Here is a 26,917-nt window from a genome sequence, read left to right as displayed (position 1 = left end):
CTTGGATATATAATGCATGGCGGTAGAGTAGAGGTACTGAGTGAAATTCTATCCTCCATTCATTTTTAAGAGAGGGGAGCCTTTTTTTCTCTCTCTCTCCGCTGCTCCTGCTCCGCTTTGGAGGGGTTCAGGATGAGTACTTTTGGAAGCCTATTCGACGGCGCCATGCTCCCTTACGGTGGCGGTGGCAAACCTCTCTTCACCTCTCCTGCCCTTTCTCTCGCCTTGGTAACTAACTCTAAATCTATTCAATCTATTCAATCTATTCAATCTCTTCCCTTCCTTCCGTGCCCTTTTTATTCATTTCTTTATCCTCTTTGTTTTTGTTTTTTGGTTTAGCAAACAAACATGGAGGCGCAGAGAGATGGAAATGGTACTGCTGTTCCCGGAGTAGTAGCAACTAAAGAATTAGATGAGATCGACAGTAGATCCGGAAGTGATCACTTGGACGGCTTGTCTGCTGATGACCTTGAACCCCCTTCTGGAAACCCTCGCAAAAGGAAGAAGAGATACCACCGCCACACTCCCCATCAGATCCAAGAACTTGAAGCGTAACTCTACTTTACTTTACCTCTTCAATCAATCATCCTTTTCCTTCTTATTTATTAATTCCATTCCATTCTCTCACTGAATTCAGATTGTTCAAGGAGTGCCCTCATCCTGACGAGAAGCAGCGTGCCGAACTCAGCAAACGCCTTTGCTTAGAGAACCGTCAGGTCAAGTTCTGGTTCCAGAATCGCCGTACTCAGATGAAGGTAAATCAACCATTACATTTAATCTTCATACATTCACTGATTACTGATTCAATGAATGAATTATTATTAATTAATTTCAACGAACAGACACAGATGGAGCGGCATGAAAATACTCTACTGAGGCAAGACAATGACAAGTTGCGTGCTGAGAACATGTCGATCAGAGAAGCAATGAGAAATCCTTTATGCAATCACTGCGGTGGGCCCGCTATGCTCGGCGAGATCTCTCTAGAAGAGCAACATCTAAGAATGGAGAATGCAAGGTTAAAAGAAGTGCTTACTCGTGTCTGTGCCTTAGCTGGTAAACTACTTGGCAAACCTATTTCTTCAATGTCCGGTGCACCTCTTGCCCTCCCCATGCCAAACTCTTCTTTGGATCTAGCTGTCGGTACAAATGGCTTTGCAACGTCTCTACCAGCTTTGAATGATTACCCGAACAATGCGTCTAGTCCTCTTGGTACTGTTATTACCCCAGCTAGAGGTGGTGTTGATAAGTCATTGGAGAGATCTATGCTTTTGGAACTAGCACTTGCGGCTACTGACGAGTTGGTCAAGATGGCACAAATGGAGGAGCCATTGTGGATCCCTTGCTTGGAAGGCGGCAAGGAAACACTTAACTATGAGGAGTATCTACGCGGTTTCAACAGATGTATTGGAGTTAAACCGGTTGGGTTCATGTCTGAGGCTACAAGGGAGACAGGTGTTGTGATCATTAATAGCATGGCGCTTGTTGAGACGCTCATGGACTCGGTGCGTTAATTGTTCTCTCTCATCACATTATATTATATTCTTAATTTCTAGCTACTTGTATATAAGTTTCAGTGTTGAACTTGTGATTGATCAATGCTTAGATTAATTTTTACTTACAAGTAATTAACATGCATATGATTAATTTGAAGTGTAGGCTCGATGGTCTGAAATGTTCTCTTGCGTGATTGCAAGTGCTACAACTACTGAAGTTCTTTCTAGCGGCATGGGAGGGAGCAGAAATGGTGCATTGCAACTTGCAAGTTATTTACTTGTTTTGAGACACACATATATAGCTACATTTGATCATATTTGTTCACACTTTTGTTTTGCAATTAATTTATGTCAGATGCGTGCTGAATTACAAGTGCTATCTCCATTAGTTCCAATTCGGGATGTAAACTTTCTGCGGTTCTGCAAGCAATTAGCAGAGGGATGCTGGGCTATTGTAGATGCTTCTATTGATGGAATCAGAGAGAATTCATCGGCATTAGCCGACAATATGAAATGCCGTAGGCTTCCTTCTGGCTGTTTGGTGCAAGACTTGCCAAATGGCTATTGCAAGGTATTCATTCACTTACACCACTCTCTTCCCACTAACTAAGACTGTGAAACTCTATTTTATTGGCTAGTTATTTATGTTGTTAATTAGTTTATTATAATGATTACCATGCAACGTAATGGTGCACGTACATAAGTCAAAGGCTAAACCACTGTTTTCTAACAAGTTAATTACGGGTCACGAGGCCACGATCCTGTCAGAATCACATGGTCTCATCTATTCATAGAGAGAAGAGATATGTTATGCATTTTTCTATGATTTGTGTAGATCCATACATATTCCAAAGTGTTTTTTAATTGCTTTGTTTAATTGGAAAATGGGTATTAGATGCTTCTTCTACTCTCCCCTAGGGAGTTAGCTACTTGTCTATACCACTTAATTAATTTGTCTAAAAATTCGTTGAGATCTGCATACCTCACCTTCCCCACTTGCATTTGTTTAGCATTTTTTTTGAAAAACTGATTGAAGTTGTCCCAAATACACATTAACTTGGTCTAATCTTTTGCCTGTTATGCAAAGATAATTTACAATATTTACACTATAGTAAGTACTTGTCCCTTGCATAATCAATAGTCTAACCCACCATGTGGTAAATAATTTTGGCTGGTTGTAACGAATTCGTATCCTCTGAGATATCTCAAACTTTGCGTGACTTTATGGAAAATCCCAACTGTTTAAATACGTTCTGCACGAATTTCAAAGCACACATAATACTGACCCCCCTACATCACTCCTGAATAGGCACCGGACACGTCGGTCACACAAAAGTTGAGATATCTCATAGGATACGCACTCGGTTGTAACTGGTTATGATGTGCTGGGGCACAAGGTATCTACTACAGTGGACCAGCAGGAACTCTGTACAACTTAATGTATGGTATAGTCTATCTAGCCTGTATTGTGTTTGGTACAGCCCTACAGGTTACAGGGGGGGAGAACACTAAAAACACTGGAAAGGAGCAGAGGCATGTGAGTGCATTAATGAGCTAACAGACGACTTGTTTTTTTTTTTTTTTGCATTTGTATTGGTGTAACAGGTCACGTGGGTTGAGCATGCAGAGTATGAGGAAGCGGCTGTGCACCAGCTTTACCGCCCCATACTCCGCTCTGGTCTTGCCCTTGGTGCGCACCGCTGGCTCGCCACACTCCAGCGCCAGTCCAGTATAAAACTGCGTTAAAAATAATTGAATTACCTAAAAGTTAAAGGCAGACAATTTCTTTCATTGCACTTGTATACATATAGCATAAAATGTAATGTTAGTGCAGTTTTGTTCTGAAGAAAAGAGAAGAAAAACTGACTGAAATGAAGAATGTAAATAAAATAATTTAAGTAATGATTTTGTAGCAATCACTGCAAGTGGAAGGAGAAGCATGCTGAAACTGGCGCAGAGAATGACAGACAACTTGTGCGGGAGTGTGTGCATCATCGGCACACAAATGGAGCAAGTTAGTGGGGGCCGGCAACGTGGGTGAGGATGTGAAGGTGATGACACGTCAGAGCATGGATGAGCCTGGGGAGCCACCTGGCGTTGTGCTCAGTGCCGCCACGTCAGTTTGGGTTCCAGTGGCACCGCAACGCCTGTTTGATTTCTTGCGTGATGAGCGTCTGCGTAGCGAGTGGGATATTCTTTCAAATGGTGGGCCAATGCAGGAGATGGCACATATTGCTAAGGGGCAGCATCACGGCAACTCCGTTTCCCTTCTTCGTGCTAGTGTGAGTTGCATTTTTCTCTTCATTTAAAAAAAAATACTTATTTTTACATGCATGTGTTGATTGATTAGTTGTGAATTTCAGAAATTGCTTTTGTGTTTACTTACATGCACACTACAGTTAAGGTAACATTACCACATGACATGATGAGACTAGACTATTTTTGGAGGTGTATATGTATCCAGTATCCACTGTAAAGGAAGAGAGTATTGATTGCGCCTTAATATTAGTTCAGAGGCCATAATGGTGCAATATATAAAAGAGAAGAGTTGTACTCCTTGAATAAAGTGCTCATAATTTCTTTTGTGGGTGTCCAACCCGTGTAGCTGTCCCACGGCACATAGTGACATAGTGACATAGTGACATAGTGTACAGTGTACATAGAGAGATGGATGAGAAATTGATAATAAATAGGACAAAAGGAGACAAAATAGGAATAGTGCAAACGTACTGCATTACCAATTTAAGTTTGCACATTGTACCGTTACCAATTTAAAGTAAATATTGTGATTTGAAGTTCGGAGACTATTCAAGTTCCATCCACAAATGACGAAAATGACCTTGAAGAAGATAAAGCCATTTATGATGACAAAGCCATTACCGAAATCACATGCCCCGACAAAGTGGTTATAAGCGAGAACATAATTAAGGATGTTTGCATAGATGAAGGTGCAAAAGTTTCTCCAATTAAAATTGAAGAAAATGAGATGATTACCTCAAGTATAACAGAAGAAGGCGAGGAGATTGCTTTGAAGACCGTGCAGGATCATAGTTCGGTACCAGATGAAAAGGAGGTTGTAATTGGAGAGATTTTAATGAAAAAACTATAAGCTTGAAAGAACTTTTCTTTTCTGAAGATAAAAAATCAGCTGACCTTCACCTCAAAAAAATCGATGAAAAGAAATCAGCTGTTCAGGTATAATTTTTTTTAAAATAAAAGACAAGTAATAATATAACAACAAATCAATCACTTTCATTTAATTAGTCTGTTTTTTGTTTACTAATTGTTTTGTTTAAAATTCATCATTACAAATACAGAGTATAGAGAAGCATTCCCCTGAAGCAACAGTGACGACCGGGTCTGATGCCAGTGAACCCGTTAAGAGCAGCAAAGTTGATGTCTCTTCTGATGAAATTACTGAAGAACATCCCGCTTCACCGCCTGTGCTGTCAGGCACTGAAATGAATGGTACAGAAGAGATGTTGGACACATCGAGATCCATGCCATCATGCCACGCAGAAGCAGAGAATGGCCATAATTTTGATGGACCAAAGATCACCTCTCGCACGTCATTTTCCCAGCATTGCGGGGAATTGAACATACCGCAAATGGAGTTACCGGGTAATAACTCGGCACGTATAGCTTATTCTGGTAGCCTATCCATTCGTTCTGATAGTAGTACAACAAGTGCTCGGTCTTTTGCCTTCCCCATGTAAGAATTTTATTTCTTTGTACATATAAAATAATATAAGGGCATTTCGGTATATATTCCTGCAAAATATCAACCATGATACCAGTAAGAAAACAAGGAAAATATATACTGATTTCAGTATCTTTTTCAATTGTTGTTTTGATGTTATTATGCTGAATTTGCATGCTAAATAATGCGCAGAATGCAGAATGAGTGGAACAGCAGTCCGATAAAAATGGCAAAGGCCGACCAAAGGAGATACAGGAAGCACCGTGGATGGAGATCAAATTTATTTTGTTGCAGTTTTTGAAATAAATTCAGCTGCTTATGAGAGATCATATATATTCAATACGTATGTTCAAAATGCTATGTTGAAATATGTCTAGAATTATTTTTTGTTTTTTTGTTCCAATATCCTGCTATGTTATTTGGTGCAAGGGCAGGTTAGAGAGAGAGAGAGGTTATGTTAGCTAAAGGTAAATAGTTGTTTTGCATTTTTATTTGTTTGTGCAAGGGTTGTAGAGAAAAATGATATGGAGCTGTTTCATTTTATGTATAATGGACTGACTGGATTTTGTTTGTTTAATACAAATTGTTCATGTACATTCAAATCAGTGAGATTCCTGTAGTTTAAATGGGCCTAATTTATTGGGCCCAAAATCAAATTAAAAGGACTAAATAAATCCAGCCCACTTGTAATAAGATGAAGCATAACTAATTCCACTAGCTATCCATCTAAACCACATTTACTTACATGAAAAATAAAAATGAACTTGTTAGATCCACTGGCTAGAAGTAGAACTAAAGAAACTTTCAACATTATTTACAAAATATTATAGGATGAGAGAGCAAGTGAGGTCTAACGACTAACAGTTACTAAATTAGGGATCAAAAATTCAAAACTAGGGTTTGTGTTATTATCTCTAATTAATTGTGAATTGGCCGTCGGCGTTGCCCGCTCGGTTTGTAGTCCTTGTTGATTAGAGTGAATATTTCTGTGGCTGAATCTTGTGGTAGTTTTGCGTGAATCGGAAGAACAGTTGGTCGGGAAAAATTCGGGTTTGCACCATGATTTCTTGACAACTTTTCCATGCCTTCATATTTTACATTGCTCATTTCTCTCAACCATCTTCTTCCTGTGATGCTGCCGCCGCCATATGTGATCTCGTACTGAGGTTTCTGTAAAATAAAATAAAATAAAATCATACAATCATATTTTTCTATCTTCTATTGAACTTGGAAATGCATTTTTAAGCAATGTTTGAATCCAGAAAAAGTCTAATTAGAAAGCATTGGAGATGTAACTTACCAATTTGTTGTCAGTATCTTCATTACTGTTGGCTGGAAGATTGACTGCTGCATATAAAAGAAAGAAAATTAATATAACAGAACAGAACAGAACAACTAAAGAGTAATCAATAAATAACTTCAATAAATTAGTAGGGAATTACCAGGATTGAGCAGAGCAAGAGACGAATCCAGAAAAACAAGTAGAGAGAGGGAAAATAGTAAGGTAGTAGAGTAAATTTCCATGACATCAACTTTTGTGAAATAAATAATAAAAAGGAAAGGGGTTCAGTTTAGTTTAGGGTTTAAAGGTTTTAGATACCTCTCCTTTTGCCTTTTAAGGAATGAGAAAGAGAAATTAAGGTGGCTAGAAGGAGAAGGGTTTGGTCTTTATGAGTTGGTTAATTGGTTTGGTACAAAAATAATGAAATAATAAAAAATAAAAGGAACAGAGCTTCTTGTTGTTATTCTGTTACAAATTATTAAATTAATAGTCAGTCAAAGGTCAAAGGTGCAAAAATCAGAAACTAAAAATGGTAATTTTGTTTTGTCTCTGTGTCTCTGTCCCCCTTTCACTGGAATTCGGCTTCTCTAATGTAACCCTATTTTTTAGTATCGATCCGAACCGTCTGATCTGCTCACACAAATGTTAAAGGTTCATTGTACGGTTCGGATGCAAACTCATATTTTGAGTTACTTTAGGGGATCCGAGCCCCCTTCATCGGCTCTCGTTGGGATTGAAGTTATATTATTTTTATTTTACTGGCCAATATTTCCATGCAACTCCTGAATTTCTTTATATAATTAATTAGGTGAGCTCATCACTCGACAGTTCTCATTGAACGCGTAGTACTTCCAGAATATGATTATTTTTTTAAGGAGTGAGGCCATAGTACTACGCATAATGTGGATTAGTAAAGAAAATTCAAATAATATAAATTTTGATCTCCAAACACATTTTAATACTCAGATTATATTTAGTTGTTTGAATGAGTATCTGTATTTTTAAAAATAGAGATAAGGATATAGACACTGGCGGATCCACATATAAATTGGGGTAGGCAAGTATTTACTTCTAAATTTGAATTTTTTATTTCGATCCAATACTAATTGTTCAATGTACCTACTTTGGTTCGATGTAGTGCATACCCCTGATCCAAGTTAGTTCAATTCTTGAACCGATTCCTTTTGAGTTTTGGTCAATTTTGTGTATTTCATTTTTTCGGATCTGCTATACTCTATTTCGTAAATAGAATGAAAGAGAACAATAAATGTCTGACAGTGGGACCTATTATTACAATTCTAAGGAGATGGGTAAGCCGAACTTTTTGTGTCTTTTATTATTTATTACTTATATTTTGGTTAAATTTTTATCTAAGTTTTGTCTTTGATTTGCTAATTGGCTAAGAACAGTCCCACTCTGAATTGTACTAAACAAATTTTTAATTAACATAGGAAAAATATTTCAACGTTGTGTCAATCGATTTTATGATTATAACAGATTTTATAATAAACATAGTTTAGAGATTGAGTTGCAATTGTGTACCCAATAAGGTTTGAACCCGATTAGTGCCCTACCCTGACAGAAATTTTGGATGTAGAGATATGAGTGAGGTATGGCAACAATATTAAGGGTGGATCCAGGATTTTCGTCAGGGGGGCAAAATAATATCAAATCGGGTTTAAATAGCTAATCGAGTTTAAATCTATTAACTAATTGGTTACTCGATAAAAAAATAATGCTTTAACTTATACTTTCCATTATTTTGACTTGTAATTTCTGATGCTCTAACTTGTACTTCTAATTACCAATCAAATTTGAACAAATTTATTTGAATTTTAACTTTAAAACCCGAATTACAAATCGAGCATCTAGAAGGAGGCAAAATCGGTTAGGACCGATAATCTCTACTAAAATTCAAAATTCAGAAGGAGAAGGTGGCAGCTATAGATCCAGCTCTGAACAATATGACAAGTTGAAGATCAAGCCTCTAACTATTTAGTATCTATAAAGAATTCCTTAATCTCAATTTCAAACCTACGACCTTCCACGCATACCTCCCCCACACACAGAGTATTATCTTTGCCAATATATAAAAAGTCAGTGCTTTGAATAATTTAGAACTTTTAGATCATACGATTTTCTACACATCTAATTTTTTTTTGTAAAAGATGTGAAATTTCTTCTCTCAAGTTTTAAAAGTGAGATATCAGCGTGCTTTTAGAAACCCGGAGTAGAGGGTAAAAGAGAAAAAAAAAATTGCCACTTGGCAGTCAACCACAGGCCCACAGCATTAAAAATTATTTTTTGTGGATGGAATAGTGGATGCTTTTTGAGAAGTGTGTCCGCTCTCAGTCCGTATAAATCTGCAAGTTTCTAGGAATTATAATATAACATAGGGGGAATTTCATGTATTTCCCTCAAAAATTTCAATATTACGTATTTAACCCTCCAAAATTAATAATTACATATTTATCTTTGAAATTGTACAAACTCACATATTTGTCCAATCTAACTCTATAACATATCAAATATCTCAAAAAATAATTAAATAATATTTTTTAAACTTTAAAATTTATTTTACATTATTAATTAAGAATATGTTGACCATTATACCATTCGTGTTTTTTTTAGTCTGCCTGAGTTCTCTTCTCTTTAAAGCGCCAAATTTCCCGCCTCTCTTCAAATGTGCCAAATCATAGATTTCTCTGTTTTCCCTCGTCGCCTCCTCTCTCATAAATTTCTGTCACCCCTCACTACTTTAATTTTTCCATCTTCGTTTAGAGAAAGAGACAGGAGGTTTGACGTCTTAGAGAGAAGAAAATTCAGATGTAATAAAAAAACGGAAACGAAGGAGCATAATCGTCAATATATTATTAATTAATTTTAAAGTTTAAGAAAAATATTATTTAATTATTTTTGGAGTTCTTTCAAATGTTATAGAGTTAGATTGAACAAATATGTGAGTTTCTACAATTTTTAAAAATAAATATGTAATTATTGATTTTGGAGAGATAAATATGTAATATTGGAACTTTTGAGGAATATAAATAAAACCCCAACTATAAGATAAGATCAAGGCTCATGTGTGAGCACGAAGATACACAACAATCGACCTCGAATAATTCAATGTATCTCCTAACTATAATATATAAATGACAAAATATAAACCAAAATTACAACAGAAGCAATACTTTATACTCTGTCATAGTAAAAAAGAAAACATTCAAATCAACCAGTTTGAGATTCAACTCCTCTAAACAAATTACACTCCTTTATATTTATTTAATTAATTTAATGGGTTCAAAGTACATGAACTTGTTTTCTTTGCAAAGTGCATGAACCCATTTTCAACTCAATTCAATTCAATTTTGCTAAAAAGCTTCTAATTGCGTGTATTAATGGGAGAGGGTTCTCAAAATGTACAGCATGGCCACAATCTGGAACTATAAACACCTCACACAAACGCTCCATTTCATTATGCATCTGGTATGATATATTTACGAATTTTGAATCCTTTTCACCAGCTATGAAAACAAGGGGCTTCTTGCAATCTTTCAAATCATCCCAAAGAGACCTGAATATGTACCAGTTCACATTCACTTAAATACTGGTACTGTAATACAAAAGTCATAAGCTTGCAATAGAAATGGTATATAACGAATCAAATCTGATAGGGTACCTTTGATTTGCTACACTTGAATCGTGTAAAACCTTCGCCAGAGATTCGACATGGTCATGCTGGGTACGACTCTGGAGAAGTCTATCAAAATGTGGGTGCTCTCTTAGGCTGAAATTATATGGAATTAATAAATTATCTCTTCATCAACTCAGAATCACCAAGATACATATTAAGTTAATTTTTAAAAATCTCCAGCTTGAGTGGTACCTTGACCATAACTTGGTTGAATACCAAGTTTCTACAAAATTGTGCAAACCATGTGATATAAGCAACTTAGCCCTTGATTTGTCGATTGCTTGACGTATCTTTCTATTTGATTCTTGTTTCAACCCTGGGCTTCCTGATATTATAACAGCTCCTTTGATCTGCATATGATATTTTAAGGATTTTAAAGGTTGCAAGTCAACTCTTCCTTTTTTTTCAATAAAAAAAAAATGAGATACCTTGTCACTGTTTAGAGCCATGTGCAATGCAATTCTTGCACCCATTGAGTAACCAACAAGAACAACCCTTTGTTCTTCAGTAGAGATTTCATTAATCAATTTTAGTAACAACTCTGAGATTGTTTTGACTGAGATGGTGCATTCTTGTTTTGCATGGACCTGTGATTTGCCGTGCCCAGGTAGGTCAACAGAAATCGTGCGTGCATCATTGGAGAGAGATTTCATTATGGGGGCCCAATCTTCACTCGTACCGAGAAATCCATGAAGAAATATGACTGCGTTTTTCTGCATATGACCAGTACTTAATTACTTGGATAGTTTTAATCAATTTATTAAGAGATTGGGTCTTAAATTTAGGGACAGTTGAACAACATTTTGCAAGTTGGATACATTACTGACCAACTAATCTTAAATTAATGAGGGTATAACAGTAATTAAGTGAATATCTCATGACAGTACAACAGTAATTAAGTGACTTCATAAAAAGAAGGTATAAGAAAATTTCTTACATTTGTATGCAAGCCAGCTTCTTTAACTCTAAAACAGGAAGACAAACCACCTTCATCAATTTTTACAGAATAGCACCCGATCTCTTCATTTTTGCAAAATCTAGATAATAATCTCTTGGAACCCCAAGAAAACCTCTCAATTATATTTTGAGCATCTTTCACTGAAGCCCTCATTTTTCCACCAACTTTTAGTACATTATTTATCAACCCTTGATCTATTATATCTTCCTTGATCCATTTATATGTACCCAGCCCATGAGCAAATCCATCATGAAAGTGTTTATTTCTTGTTTTGCATACATTTTCATATTGTATATGAAGAAAATATGAAAATTGAACATACATAGATAAACTTAAGCTACTTTCGTATGCACTACTAACAATTGCCATTTTGTTGTGTAGGAAAGCCCACTTTGCAATCAGTGCTGTGTTTTCAAAACCACCGACTCGGCTTGGCTTGATAACCTATATACATGCATGCAAATTACATGTATTTAATGAGTAATTCTTGACACCATATACAGTTTGAAATTTTAACTAAAGTCCCCAAGGGTTTTTTACTTCCAATAACAATGAAGTTACTTTTTAGAATTAGAACAAGGAAATGAAAAGTTGAAACAAAAAAATGCTTACTATAGCTGCTATTCCGGGATGTGCATATTTTTGGAGATGATTTACAAAATCTCCTTTAATAGCATCTAGGGCTTCATCTAGTGCAACAGGCAAGCCACTTTCTTCACAAAATTTTATGATATTCTCTTCTGCTTTTATAGGTTCCTGAAATTGTACAAAGAACATTAGGTTAACTCATGTCATGTTTATATGTTTATATGTTTATTTATGTTCAATACTTCAATTAATGTCCTTTTATGAAACTGATATCTACCAGTTTCAGGTCTATGTACTGGTATATTTAACTAATATCTTTTGTAATAAACTTCACAGACATTTATGGCATTGAATTTGATGGAATTAGACACCAACTATTAATCATTAATTAAAAGGAAATGTGAGATAAAAATTCTAAAAGAAAAATTTGGAAGGTGAGATTGACAGTAGGTCACACCTCGACATATTGTAAATTATACTCTTTTACAGCAAAAGAAAATTGCATGGCTTCTGCATAGCTCCACCTCCTATTTGCATCCACACGTATATTTATGCTATATCCAACTGTCTCACGTATTTTCTGAATAACCATGGCATCTTCAATAGGAGTTCTCCTACGTGCTACCTACATTCATATTTCTACTACTATTAATTACTATAAAATTTTAGTCAGATATAATTACTATTAACAAATTTGAAATCTTATTGTTTATCCCAGCAAATCATGTAAGGATTTTTCATTTTCTTTAAAGAATTATTCGGGTGTTTACTGAAAAGTTAAATTTCCATTTAAAAAAACCCTAATAAAAAGAAATAAAGGGACCATGAAGTGTATTTAAAGAAAACCAAAGGTCACACTTACAATACTAATAATGAATATAAATTAGCACCTTGAGTTTTACAGTGGAGAAACCTTCCTCTACTAGCTCCGAAACAACATATGCCACCTCAGATGGAGAACCATCACAATCCACAAGTGCACAAATCTCAATGCTCTTTTCATTCTTGGAATTACCTTCTTTTAGTTCTAGTCTATTGTTAATTCCCAATAAAAGATCAGATAGGTTACTTTTTCGTTGAGCAGCTAGTGCATTTAAAATCGCCATCTCTAAGCCACATCTCACACTTGGGAATATTGAAGACGGCTGTCAGAAGATTTCGAAAAAAAAGAAGTAAAAAGAAAAAAATATATTGTCATACACATTACAGATGAGCACTACTTTCGTTATATTTACCAATTAATAGTTGTATTCTTCTAAACTAAAAAAAAAAATCTCCTGCTATAGTACTGGTCCTTCACAGCCTGCACTGGAATCATGCCAGTACATACCAATCTCCAAAAATATATGGCTACTGAATTTTACCAGTGTTGACTACTACATTTTTATTTTTATAATTTGATGAACTTCATGCAAGTGGAAGTTATTTCAAAGGTTATGTGTACAGATAGAAAAAAGGCACATATTAGAAACATGAATAAGTGTTATACTCACTGGTATACCAAGGTTTCTCCAAATCCAGTGTGAGAAAGAGCCATTCAACAAAGGAAGAAGTGAATCGATCTTACATCCATTCATAAGTTGTATCAAAAACCGAACTTGTAATTCAGCATCTGAAAAACTCTCTTCATGTATTTCAATTGGCATGATCTGCTCAGATAATTCAAAATTTTAGAAGAAAAAACTAATTAATTTCATATATACTGGAAGAAAAAAATATAGGTAAATGTAAGTCATTTAGTAAAATATGATGGCCGGTGCCAAGACTTACTAGTACTGTTACAAGATAGTTGTGTCTCTTAATTTTCTTTCTTTTTGTTGGCATTTCAAATGAAAGAATCTAACAAAACCATTATTTTATTTACCAGTGCCATAGCCAGGACTTAACATATAAATTACTGGTACCAATCTCATAGAAAACAGAAAATTTTAACGAACCTCACCAAATCCTGTAGTGCCATCATCTAGTGTTACTTTCAATATAAGTCCCTCTCTTAATAAATTTTCATCTTCATTTATTTCTCCTGAAGTTGGCATTGTAGATAGTTTCATTCTATAATATCATAAAATAGAAAAAGCAAAGTGAACCAAAAGTTGTGAAAGTACCATCTAATATTGGTGAATAGTATTTTCAATTGTGTGCTTGTGCTTGTGCCTATGCGCATGTTTTGATTTTGGTACTATTTACTTATTAAGATAATAAATGAGTACCTAAATGATGTATATTCTGCCTTCAGGATCCTACAGATAGGCATGCAGTTTCCTTCATATTGAGGGGCCCACAAAATGTATTCCATTGCTTTGTTTGCTACATCAGAAGCAGAGTTCCTCAGTACGCTGCATAAAGATACAAAAAGGAAGAATATTTAATAAGAAAAAAAGAAAATCAGAGAATAAAAACATCAAAGATAATAGAATTTTGGTAATATAAGGACGGGTAGGGTTGAGACCGATGAAACTCGGCGTTTTCAGGAATGGAGCTTGCAATTTCTACTACTGAGTCAGTCGATTCGTACAAGCATCTTTGTAAAGCAATTTGAAGTTCTTGTTTTGTCCTTACCAATACATGCTTCACTCTGAAAAGAAAAAAGAAAAAAAAAAAGAGGGAAATTATTGAAAGCTTCTTTTCTTGATGATAAAAATAGTACACTGTCAAATTTACATATAAGCAATATATTTGTTAAACGAATAAATGCCCTAAATTATTTTTTTGGTAACCATAAAGCAAGACAAAGTGCTCTTATGAAATAACAAAGTTACAAAAAAGACGAGACTTACTTGTGTGCTGAACAGAGATGAGAGAGAGAGATGTCATGGGAAGTATAAAAAAACTTGTTCAAGATATCGGGTCGGGTTTTCTTTGCAACAGGTAGAAGACTAAAAATGGCTCCGCCATGGTTATTCACCACAACTAATGTTATAGGCTTCTTCCTTGCGCTAAAAAAACAATATACAAAGTCAGAAAAACCAATTAAAAATAAGGACCTAGAATCATGAATTGTGAATTTTACCGTTGGTTAAGGAGTGATAATCCATTTGTATCATGAAGAAAAGACACATCACCAACCATGCAAAGTACCTGAAATTAATATAATTGACCATAAGAGGTTTCTATTATTTTGTTTAAAAGTATATTATTTTAAGCAAAGTAAAACCCAATGACCAAAGACAAGAAATAAGGTACCCTCTTTTCAGAGCCAATTGAGAATCCAATGGCTGTACTGAGCAAACCATCAATACCACTTGCACCTCTATTTCCTGCAACTGGAATACCATGAAGACCTTGTTGCAAGTAATTTGTGGTATAAATGCTATCAGTAGTAGAGGTTACTGAGCCCTTGGCATACATGTCCAAGTCCCTTAATACCATGCTGTTACCTACGAACAATGCAGGATGGGCCCCACTAGCAACTACTTCACTAATCACATGAGCTACATATGGCTCAGTCAGTGCACTTTCACACTGGACTTGAAATCTGATCTCTGTTTCTATCTGAAAACAAAAGGTGAGATTAGGTACATTTTGAGGTATTAAATTAAAACTCTTCAGATACCAGTTTCATACCGCTGAATTGATTCCCTTCAATAGACAGCTCCATTCTTTCACCTTGTTTGAAAATTGAAATTCACACATAATAGCCACAAATTGAGACACAGAACTCTGAATTCGATAAGTGACAATGTGAGAAGGATCGTGTCGGTATGGGTGACTGTCTACCAGTATATAAGGAATAGGTGCACATGATTCGAGGAACTGGTTCATTCTTTTGCTAGTCAGACTGCCACCAATCTGTCATCAAGTATACACCAGTATATAAGGAAGTAATCTACAGATATATCTTTAAAGTTCAAATAGCCATCTTTGATAGATATTTCTTAGGTTTTGATTTATCCAGTTTCAAACAAGTAAACTTTAACACGTGCTACCGGCAAAAGAGAAGAACAAAGGAGACCAAACAAAAAAATAATATAAAAAAGCTACCTGTAAAACTACTTCTGGTTTCACCCAGTCCTTGAAAGTGTCTGAAAGCAAGGCATGATCCATACAATCCATAAAAAATATATCTGAATATGACAAAAATGTCCTCCTAACCCTTAAGCCGGACAACACATCGGCCACAACTGGCCATGATAGTTGTCTTGCAAGGAGTATCACAGCCCATATATCAGCCTCACTAACCAGCCTACCAATTACCATAATACCCTTGCTCGTCTCCTTTATTATTTCAATGACCTCCAGTAGGGTATCAGAATTGGTACAAAGGGAGAGGTTTTGGGGATTTATGTATTTGGTATAGGGTTTTTTGTTACTTAACCAATGGTCAAGGCCAGTCAAACAGTGGGTTGACCAGGTCAACAGGGAATCATGAAGGGGTTCCCGAAACTGACAGTTTATGTGAGTTGGGCCCATAGGGTTGTTAGTTGAAAGGTAAACAGATGAGTCAATGGTGGTTAGTACTGTTCTTGCAGAGATTTCATCAGTAGGTGGAGAGAGATTCCAAAATTGCCTTACAAACTTTCCAAAATGGTTGAGCTGAGAAGAAATTCATAAAATTTTGTTAACTTCAAGACCATCATATTATATTTTGTGACTGGTCTGAGGCATTCTGGTACAAACGTGATAATAATTGGCAAATTAAGGTTCTTCAGACCAAATTAAATTGATGCCTAAAAATTGAAAGTACGGGCAACTAACACTAGAATGAAAGTAACAAGCCCAGTGCCTTACTGAACCAATAGGTTCAAAATAAATGTGTTAGATATAATTTTAGACCTGATCAATTGCCTGGTTAGCCCCACATTCAAGCAGCTCTGGCGGTCGATCTGCAGTTAGTATCATAACTGGTATGAAATTCTGACTTGCCTCCACCACCTACACGTTACCCATTTATAATAATCAATCATGACAGCTACCCCAAGTGATGTAACAAATATGATAATAGGTTAACAAAAATGGCTCTTCTAAGGTAAAAAAATATTAATAGCAAGTGTTAAAAAGAAAAACTACTCATGTTTAATAAACAGGTAAAAGTGAAATAATGATAATAACATAAAGAAGAGTATTACTGCAGGAAGGAGATTAGAGACGGCGGTTCCTGACGAAGTGATGACGACAGCTGGCTTCTGGGACCCGCGTGCATAGCCCAGTGCATGAAATGCGAGAGATCTTTCATCATAACACGAAATGCAGTTTGTCAAAGGATGGCGAGCTGCATGAATGGCTAGTGGAGATGACCTTGATCCAGGTGCAATACAAAAGTACTTCAAAATTGCAAACAATGAAGAATAAATACAAAAAAAAAAAACAATCAACACCTTGCAAAAGCACTTCAATACCACTAATTACAGTGCATGACTAGTTCATAATAATACAGTAGAACTTAGAGAGAGAGAGATTACATTAATACCAAGCCTGACAAGCTCCTCCACTATAAGAGATGCCCATACCATGTTTATGTTAGCACACTCTTTTATTGAGAATTCACTTTGATTCAGATGGTGAAACTAGCATAAGAAGAAAGAAAGAAAAAAGAAATAGTGTCATGAAAATTATATTTTCAGTTTTAAAATGATACATGTAACACAAGAATAAACTGGAAGGGATTAAAACAATTTTACCATGTTAAAAGTAAAAGCGCAGGTCGGTGAAATACAAACATAGTACTCATCACAGGTCAGCAGCTCCTCCTGAGTAGAAAAAAAATAAGGAGAGAGAATGAATTATAACTATCTCTTGTATACATTTGTCTTTTACTGCCCTCTCAGGCTATTTATATAGCAAAATAAAGAGATAATATGCAAAAGATAAGATTCAAGATATACGAAGTATTGAGAAACTTACCAAAGTAAAGAAGATACCTTTTGCATACATTTGTCTCTTGTATTATCTATTCCAGCAAGAACTACACCATCCAAGCACACCTACATCCAAATATTCATTTAATTTAACTATTTAGAGAAGCTCAAAATAAATCTTCTTTGGAAATGGACACTTCTAAAGCAGCAAATTTACATACCAGATGTGAAATGACACCCTCTAAGACATTTTCTTTTGCACAATTATAACTCATCCATCTTTCTCTCTCATAAAAATTTGTTTGTGAAATATCATGCCCCATCTGTTAGATATGTCAAAAAAAAAAAAAAATGTTAAATCATCCCTTAAGAAATGTAACATCATAACCTAGACAATACAACAAAACGATACTAAACAAGTGCTACAAGTGCATACCTGGTCAAGAGACAACTCAAAGAAATAAACTGCGCTCTCAAATGATAAAGAAAATGAGTCATCCCAAATTAGAGTAGCAGCCAACACAGAGCACCCATTAAGCTCTCTCAGTTCTATCTGTTTTAAGGTCAAAATATCTTTATTATGTAGCTTATTTGGTGTTCAAATGAACAAGCAAGACTAAATTTGAGCCTAGTTTGGGTTAGATTGGGAACAATTGAAGCTCAATTTGAGTTTGTATTTTGGGAGTTAATCGAGGTCAAACTGGAATAAGGATAAATACATAAAACGAATAAATGAAGAAGAAAGAAAAGCTGTTTCTTAATTATTAATTAATTGTTACCTGGGGAATAAATAAATAAAATGAATTTGGGTCTTCTCCTTGTGGTGAAATATCCTTGGAGAGATTAAGGCCAGTGAAACCATAAGCCTGTGTTAATGCGTCAGGTGAAAGATATCTGGGGAGAAAATATATGTTTTCCAGTAATTTAATGAATAATTCAAGCAAGATTTGAATATCTGGAGAGAGAGAGAGAGAGAGAGAGAGAGAGAGAGAGACCTTGACAAGAGACGATAACCTTTATGCTTGCCACAAGAGCCATGGATGCAAATGGCATGACCAAAACAGGAGAGTCTTAGGAAATTATTTGGTTGATCAGAGGAGAAATAGAAATGAGGGTAAATAGGTAAATGTCTATGCTGAGACTGAGAGCACAACCAATCAAGGGCTTTAGCAGACGGTGGTACCAGTACCCGGTAATGGATGACACCACTCCCACTGGTATTGGTACCAGTGAAGGGGAGTTTCTGGCTTTGGCGTATGGCTTCTTTTAATTTAGCATAGCCTTCTTTGATGCTGAGACAAGGGCTGAGTTCTCGAGTCAAACACAAATCAACTGACAAACATCTCATTTCCTCTTCCTTTTCATCGTCGGCACAAATTACCAATCCATGATTGTGGGTCCCCATTGCAGTGACCTGAAAAAGAAATTCACAGAAATAATAAAAGATTGGTGTTGGTTGTGTAATTAAGCAATGGGATTGGGAGCAATGTTGGTACCTGGAATTGAGATTGGGAGCAAGTGTAATTGATTTTAGAGGGGAATTTGTCATGGAGGAGATGGAGATGAAGATGGTTTCTTCTCTTAATAATAAATTGAGTGGTAGAGAAGAAGAGAGGATGAGAACAGGCAAAGGGGTGTTGTACTGGTACTGGTACTAGCATTGTAAGATTAGAATCAGGATGCTTCTTCTTGGGTTGGAATCATGAGTGAACTAACTGCAATTGGTGAGTGCCTGAGAGAGGATAATGAGAGAGAAAATGCCTAAATATAGTACAATACAAAATCAAATTAGTTTTGCTTCGTAGTATTAAGAAAAGAACATTCATAATTTTAATCAATTCCATCTAAAAATCATACAAGTTAGCACCGAATTTAATTTTTTCATCAGTAATCCTAGCAATACAAAAATAATTTTCCAATACAGAGACTTTCTTCCCCTCAAATGCCAGTATTTCCATTGGAGACGGATAGCATCATGTCCACCGGTTTAACAAATAATTGTGCATTATGGAAATTTAAAAATTCAAATTTGATTCTATTTGTTGTCATTCAAAAAATTTTAAAATGCAATATTAGCTAGATTCCCATTCAAGTAACATACAATTGGTATCCGTATCTACAAGCAGAACTAAAATTAAAATTATTTAATAATTTTTTTAAGTACTTACAATTGTATGTGAGATGAGGCCAATTATGAAAAATTGAAAACCCAGCACTAAAGATGCGTATCACTGAAGAAGTCAGAGAGCCTGGAGGTCAAACCAAATTTAAGATTCAAACAATAATACAATATACATATTATATCATTTATGCAGATTGAAATAGTAAATTAAGTCTGATCTGCAATGACCCAATATTTGTAGCTGAAAATAATTTCCAAAATGGAATTAGAATTGGATGTAATGCTAGGTCACTAAACATTTTGTTAACTAATTCCAGTTCAGACATGATAAGCTTGCTAGATGCTCAGTAAATTTAAAACCCAGCACTCAAGATGCTTAGTAACAGTAACAGTAAAAGTATATAATGATAGCCATGCATCCCAAAACAGATTGCCGGTACTGAACCAGTTAGGCACCAACTAATATTGCTCCCTGAAGTTAAAAAGAACCAAAAAACCTTTATTCATTAACAAAAATGAAAGTTTGACAGCAATAAAAAATAGATGATGCATATGAATTGATACCTGATTTTTAGTGGATATTGGCTGCCATGTTTCTTTTCTCCAAAGGAAAAAGGAAGGAAGTCGTCTAGTAGCAGATGTAACTCTAAGTACTCAACTCAGCTAAGAACACTCGGATAAAAAATATCCTGTAAAGAAAAAAATATGAGAAAAAAATAAAAACCCTCGGCCGAAAAACGCCAACTAAAGTAGTAAACAAAACAAACAAAAAGATGAGAAGAAAAAAAGAAAAGAAAAGGTAACAACTAAAGGAGACGAGCATGCATACCGAGAAATTCGACAGAATCAACGAGGAAAGCAAAGCAAAGGAACAGTAAGAGAGAGAGAGAGAGAGAGAGAGAGGGAGAGACGGCGGCACCATGTCCCAAAATAATTAAAAAATAAATCAGCTGTTATTCCAACAGGAACCTATTATTTCAGTACCAACTGCTGTAATTTTGCAATACGCAAATTTAAGCTAACCATTTTTTTTTTAATGTGTGACCTGAACAAAACTTAACAATTAAGAGCAAACTAACAACAGATTTATTTTCAATTAGTTTAACAAAGAAATTTGAACTTCATCCAGCGCATTTAGTTGCAATTAATTTAAGAGGGCAATTTTAACTTAATGGGAGGAATAATATGCAATGTTGAAATAAGCAAGAATTATATGCAGTGTTTAATTAGCGGAAAATGAAATCATCTGTTTCGAGTAAGGAGAGTAATACCGTAACTCTTACCAGCGACGGCGACCAATGGCAGTGGAAATTGCGTCCTCTCTACAGATTAGGATCAGAGAAATGGGTTGGCTATGGAGGACCGATAGGGAGTGGGAGACAACAGAGAACTATAGGCCAATCGAAGAAGGCGGTGGTAGCGGGAACACATAGCAGGTTCGTGCTACGTGTAACGCACGGGAGAGGAATCGATATCCAACCCTACTAAAAAATTCTAACAATTCATAATATGAATCCCATGAATATCAATGTGTTCAACATCATATAACTATTCTAGATCACAGATCAACAGCAATTTGTATTCACCTTCAAATTTTCACACTTCAAAATCTCATCAACTGCTAACATTTGTCTTGTTATGGCTGAAATATTCTCTCTCCCTTTTAGTAAGTATTTCGCTACTAATTCTTCACTTGAGAGGGACCTCAGTTGTCCGTCGTCTAGCCTCCTTTCTGCCTGTTTAAATAATAGATAACAATATGGAGAACTTAGAATATAATCACTTGGTTTCTTTTTCCTTTATATGGTTACAAATTATTTCACCTGCAACTGCAAAAGCTTGTCAGCATATATTTGTCTGCCTTGCTCTTCAAATATAGATTGAGAAATATCAACCTCTACTATCTAGAGAAAGAGGAAAAAAACAAAAAAGCTAAGATTAATCAAGGATATACAACACCATCTATTAGAAACATGGTGCATGAAGACATGCCATATTTTTTTTGATAAAATAAAAGAAAATATTGTCAATAAAGCTATAACATTTCATCAGACAAGTGGTTTGTGACTGGATTGGTAGCTACAGGCAAGAACTATACAATAGCTCTAATTGTGCAATGAACAACAATTGACTCTTAATTAAATCCCAAGCCTAATGTCTTCGACTTACATCGATCTTATAGATAGGATATGCAAGAAAGGTGAAATTGAGAAGGAATTGGATATTCCTAATGACATGATTTGCAAAGGACACATGAGCCTACAACACTCCCACAATTGAGTTGCGTTAGAAAGGTGAACCTTAGAAGGCATTCAATTTTCAACAAATAAGTTAACTGGTTCAGATTTCAACCCAATAACACATGACAATGGGATGAGCCAATTTTCTCCCAAACCAGAAATCTATTTTATGAATGTGAATGAACGAACATTTAAATCAAATTTCTGAGAAACGTACAAATCTAATTTTAGCTCAAACTTACAAATATGATTCAAAGCATACAATCTACAAACCTAGAAAACTAATTACAATGCCAAACGCAGGAATCTAATTTCTGGAAAACCTAAAAATCTTGAAAATCTACCAACCTGATTTTGAACGCACCGCTGGGACTGCTTTCCTCCCTTCTAGCTGGAATATTAGCAAAAAAAAAAACGGAAAGAGAGGCCGTCGTAAGTTGGAGCAACTGGCGACGGGTCGGAGACGGGAGAGAAGAGACGAGACAGAGGAGATGGCGGAAGAGAAGAGAAGGGACAGAGGAGAGGGCAGGAGGAAAAGTTTAGGTTAGGCAAAAGGCGGAGGCGCGGGTTTAGGTCTGGCGGAGGCGCAGATTTAGGTCAGACGGAAGCGGAGGCGAAACGAAGGGCTGAAGAAATGAACGGAGAAGACGAGAATTAACGAAAGAAGAACACATGTGACTCTAACGGATCTGAATCTATCACAATCCGTTGGATCAAATTTCAACGATTGAGAAGATGACACCACTTCAATGAACAGTGCCCAATCCTTCCAACTTTATATATACTAGTTAAGTACCCGTGCGTTGCAACGGGATTGAAATATTATTTTGATTACTTTCTATAGATGTGATTAATATTTATTTGATTTTTTTATAATGTATTAATCAATAATGAGAGCAAACAAGAATCTTAGTGTTTGACTCTAAAAGTATCCAAAATGATTACACATTTTTAAAAGAATTATAATGACTTTTTTTGTAGTAGAAAGGAGATTGAAATGAATTAGAAAACACAAAAAATTGCTGAAAAAGGACGCAGCCAATCGGCTCAGCAAATAGAGAAGAAATGAGCAGCCGAATAATAAAAAAGGAGACCCTAAACACAGTTGTCTTGATATTAATAGAAACTAATTCAATCTTTATTTCTTAACCACTGGGTTTTAATTTCTTCGCTTGCGAACCAATCAGAGAAAGAGCAAGTTCTATAAAAACAATTTCTTCACTTTTCCTTATATAAAAATTATGTTCTTTTTTTTTTCTTTCCAATTTCTTAGCTATGAAACTTTTTCATTTATAAGGACACAAGATGTGTCTAAATTACAACTTTTAAGAGTATCTTCAACAGTGATTGCTTATGGATTGTTTATCCTGATGTGTCAATTGTTTTTGTAATTGCTGGGTTGTATGGCTATTGCTTATTTAGCAATTGTTGGAAATAATTGCTTAATAAGAAATCATTTTCTAAAGATGAGTTGGCCAAATGTTTAATTCTTATTGATCAAATGTTTAATTCTCAATTGTTTGGTTGATTGCACCAATGCAGAGTGAATTGCTTAATTTTTAAAATTTTCATAATTACTAATTTAGCAATTAATTTCAATTGCGGGATTGGAGATGCTCTAAGTATAATTATGATACTTTTAGTTAAATTTCTCTATGGAATATCGTTTAGATAAGTTCTTGTGATAGCAATCTTTTATCAAAACAGAATGACCCAAGTCATTTGCCTTGAAGAAAATCATCTGCATGTTTTTTACATTAGTTGACGAATTTATGAACATTAAAAATGCCTGAAATTGCAATTATCTGTAAAAAAAAAAAAAAAAAAAAAAGCAGCATTTGTGGCATCATAAACCATTACAATCTGCTAGATGTTGCTAGATACTTGGTACTGTGTACTTGTGTTATTATTTTTTCGACTGTTTTATTCACGAAATTAATTGAGGTGTCATTGATAGATTTCCCAGCACTCAATATATTTCCTTCTATCTCTAGTTCATCCTACAAGGAAAAAAAATAATACTGTACTGGAAATTTTAAAATAAATGGAGATATGCATGAATAAAAGGTCACACTTCGACTGGGTCAAACATTGAATCTGTACCAATGGTACTGAGACGATGGGTCCGACTGACTCATTGCACTGAGATTTTTAAATTTGCACATCTTGCAAATTTAACAATTATTTCATGCACAACAAAATGTAAACAACAACAATTTCTTGCATGAAATGTCGGATAAATTTCAACATTTACAGCTCAAGCATCTAAAGTACAACTTATAAGATAAACCACACCTACAAGATCATCATCATGAAGCAAAACCCTTTCAATACCCTAACTGTCAATTCAGTAGAAGCTGAGAAACAAAATCAATTACCTGCAAAAAAATCAGATAGAAAAAAGGAATTTATGAAGCTGAAAGGACCTAAACAAAGAATTTCGCAGAAAGTAATTACAGCATAAGTGTGTTACTTCCCATTTTGAGCGTGATTTTTTAACTTAAAATCAGGTTCAACACCGTAGACACCACACATATGTTACCACAACAGATCTTGGACAAATGTGCATTATGTGTCTTCATTTTAAGCTATGTTTCAAGCTAAATAAAAAATATTAATTGTTAATTTACCTTTAATTTTAACCAGATTAGACGATTATGTTTCGCATTTTTATTTTCAAACATCATAGCTACACATTTATAACAAATGCGAGTTGTATTTGTATCCAGCAACCTTAAGGGCAGTGGTACAAATCATTTATGTTGAAAACATTCATATCGTTATTAATGGGGACAAAATAGAAGCCACAAATTATATAAGACGAGTCTTCTGTGGAATCCTCGAAGTCAAACTCTGACCACTTCAAAATGAAAAAACAGAGAGAAAAAAGGAATACCAAAATTGACAAAAACCAGGGATTAAAATGCAAAAATTGCAAAAAATCTTCTTGTCAGTGAAAAGAGAACCACTGATTTGAATTCTGCCTTGATTTTTTATATCTTTTTACACCTTTCTTCTAAGAATTCGATTATCATCCACTGCTGCTCCTCTCTTGGCATACCTCCGTTCCCAAATTCCCGTACCAGTCTCCTAATTCCCGTACCAGTCCTTGTAGCATGAACTTAATCTTGTACCAGTATCCCTACTCTCACACCAGTATCACCAATCTTCACTGTTTTCGACTGATAATTTTTGAAAGTCTCCACTTTTCCCATACCAGTATCTCAATTGTCGTACCAGTATTGCACTGCTGCTCCTGTATCGCCCTGCCTTCCCTGTGCTGGTATCAGTTTTATATGAATGTATGAAATTCCATCTAAACACCTTAATGTTTTGACCTCGCACTTTCCTCTTTTTCATTTTATTCATAGAGATGGTTATGGTTTCATTTCTTTTTTCTAACTCTCCTATAGTCATACCGAACAAAAGGTTATCAGAAACGAAAGAAACTCTTATTTATATGAAAAGGTCATCACTTTATGTTTATTTACAAATCTTTTGAGTGTATTTATATTCTTTGATGAAAAGGTCATCACTGAAAACAGTAAAACTTTGTGCATCGACGTTAAATGCATCTTTCAAGGTGAGATCAACAGAGAAGAGATCAATATGCAGAGAAAAATTTCAAAAATCAAAAAATTGTGAAAAAATAGGTATCTTCCATGTGGAAAAACAATAAAACCAATCCGAGAGGTATGAACTCACGGTATTCTCATAAACTCTTTTTTAAACCGAGTTGAGCATGAAATAGACAGAAATAGAAGAGTTATATGACATGTCATATGAATTGACAGAAGAGTTGTATGACATGTCATATGAATTGAGAGAAATAGAAAGCTAAAGGAAAAAGTACCTCACAATAGATGAAGAACCCTTGTGTACTCACAATATTCGAGCTCGGAGATTGCACAAAAAGACCACGGTCGATATCGCTGAAATGAATAAAATGAGAGATATATAGGTGTGATATATAGAGAGAAGAAACATGTCAATTTTAAAACCAATGTAACACAGTTTATTTATAGGTACTATCCTAGTCACAGATACAAAAGAGGAGCAAGATACAAAAGATCATCAAAATTCTAAAGGAGAGTTGGTACTATCCTAGTCAGTTTATGGTATGCTAATTATGCATCTTAATCCTTGCATTTTTTTTACCATTATAACAGTGAACTTATGGTGATGGAATCAGGTCCGTCCATGATATTTATTGTTTTTTCAAATAATTTTATGCACAAGTGACCTCATATTCATCATTATTCACAAGCTGTAATTTCAAAAGTGATGGAATCAAGGAATGCTGTAATTTCAAGGTGATGGAATCAAGTCTATACAAGTGACCGCATATATTTCAAAAGTGATGGAATCATTATGCACAAGTGACCTCATATTTATCATTATGCACAAGTGATGGAATCAAGTCTGTAATTTCAAAAGCTGTAATTTCAAGCTGGAAATCCAAAAGCTGTAATTTCAAGATGAAATAATAATGTTCGCCTGCAAGTTGTGACGAAGTTGTTTGAAGCTGTCACTCAAGTCTGCAGGTCCTAGAACAACTACTTTATGTGAGCTATCTTGAACAAATAACAGATAATGATAAAGAAAAAAAATTCAAAATAATACACTTCAAACTTGCTAGTGCAAGTAAGGTGAAGACCTACATCATTGTTATAGATGTTCTGTGCAAGGTGATATTGAGAAATCAATGGATTTTCTTGTTGACATGCTTTCTAAAAGGTGTCATCCTAAGACGCAAAATTGATGTTCTAATCTATAAAATGGATGTTCTAATCAATAGCATTTCTTATTGATGTTCTAATCAATAGCAAATATGTTTCTCAATTCTATAATTAAAATAGTAATTCTATAATCAAAACAGGTGCTATGTAGTTTACTCTCTCTAGGTATGTATTCCATTGATGTGCTGGATTGTAATACGAATTATGCGATTCAATGAAAACCTCTCTAACAGCATATGTCAGATTTCTCAAAAAAAGACAGGTTCAAGTTGGTCAAACATGCACTATACAAGATCTGACCTA

The 26,917-nt window shown here is 35.1% G+C and overlaps 3 protein-coding genes across 6 annotated transcripts; 2 read left to right on the top strand and 1 right to left on the bottom strand.

The window, feature by feature from the left end:
• On the top strand, positions 1-3,710 carry LOC144549929 (homeobox-leucine zipper protein ROC5-like). Of its 3 annotated transcripts, XM_078298497.1 has the most exons (8): positions 1-228; positions 340-551; positions 638-755; positions 843-1,505; positions 1,660-1,761; positions 1,852-2,067; positions 3,102-3,225; positions 3,410-3,710. In XM_078298497.1, the coding sequence occupies exons 1-8, from the start codon at positions 133-135 to the stop codon at positions 3,535-3,537; spliced, it is 1,659 nt and encodes a 552-aa protein (XP_078154623.1). In that variant the 5' UTR covers positions 1-132; the 3' UTR covers positions 3,538-3,710. The 3 variants fall into 3 exon arrangements, with proteins under 3 accessions (XP_078154623.1, XP_078154624.1, XP_078154622.1); XM_078298498.1 differs by lacking the exon at positions 3,102-3,225; XM_078298496.1 differs by having other exon boundaries at positions 44-228; positions 1,660-2,067.
• An 852-nt stretch (positions 3,711-4,562) lies between these two features.
• LOC144549930 (uncharacterized) lies at positions 4,563-5,790 on the top strand. Its single transcript, XM_078298499.1, has 3 exons — positions 4,563-4,691; positions 4,814-5,208; positions 5,389-5,790. The coding sequence occupies exons 2-3, from the start codon at positions 4,958-4,960 to the stop codon at positions 5,495-5,497; spliced, it is 360 nt and encodes a 119-aa protein (XP_078154625.1). The 5' UTR covers positions 4,563-4,691; positions 4,814-4,957; the 3' UTR covers positions 5,498-5,790.
• Positions 5,791-9,648: 3,858 nt separating this feature from the next.
• Positions 9,649-22,517, bottom strand: LOC144549923 (protein PHYLLO, chloroplastic-like). Of its 2 annotated transcripts, XM_078298487.1 has the most exons (33): positions 22,224-22,517; positions 21,459-21,539; positions 21,222-21,371; positions 20,919-21,129; positions 20,200-20,324; positions 19,682-19,762; positions 19,010-19,245; positions 18,509-18,927; positions 18,293-18,407; positions 17,950-18,066; positions 17,735-17,836; positions 17,577-17,639; positions 17,337-17,405; positions 17,118-17,222; positions 16,785-16,979; positions 16,492-16,590; positions 15,700-16,251; positions 15,283-15,507; positions 14,902-15,210; positions 14,729-14,796; positions 14,496-14,654; positions 14,168-14,293; positions 13,929-14,054; positions 13,656-13,770; positions 13,212-13,367; positions 12,609-12,863; positions 12,176-12,343; positions 11,743-11,886; positions 11,110-11,574; positions 10,601-10,885; positions 10,365-10,522; positions 10,158-10,265; positions 9,649-10,052 (listed from the first exon to the last, which is right to left on the bottom strand). In XM_078298487.1, exons 7-33 carry the CDS (start codon positions 19,172-19,174, stop codon positions 9,836-9,838), a joined length of 5,085 nt encoding a protein of 1,694 aa, XP_078154613.1. In that variant the 5' UTR covers positions 19,175-19,245; positions 19,682-19,762; positions 20,200-20,324; positions 20,919-21,129; positions 21,222-21,371; positions 21,459-21,539; positions 22,224-22,517; the 3' UTR covers positions 9,649-9,835. The 2 variants fall into 2 exon arrangements, with proteins under 2 accessions (XP_078154613.1, XP_078154614.1); XM_078298488.1 differs by lacking the exons at positions 19,010-19,245; positions 19,682-19,762; positions 20,200-20,324; ... (2 more) ...; positions 21,459-21,539; positions 22,224-22,517 and having other exon boundaries at positions 14,153-14,293; positions 17,560-17,639; positions 18,509-18,900.
• Between the last annotated feature and the right edge of the window lie 4,400 nt (positions 22,518-26,917).

The sequence above is a fragment of the Carex rostrata genome, unplaced genomic scaffold (genome assembly GCF_964058835.1).
Source record: "Carex rostrata unplaced genomic scaffold, lpCarRost1.2 SCAFFOLD_42, whole genome shotgun sequence".
NCBI classification, from domain to species: Eukaryota; Viridiplantae; Streptophyta; class Magnoliopsida; order Poales; family Cyperaceae; genus Carex; species Carex rostrata.
The sequence above is the reverse complement of the archived record's forward strand: the minus strand, read 5'-3'. Positions and strand labels throughout refer to the sequence as shown.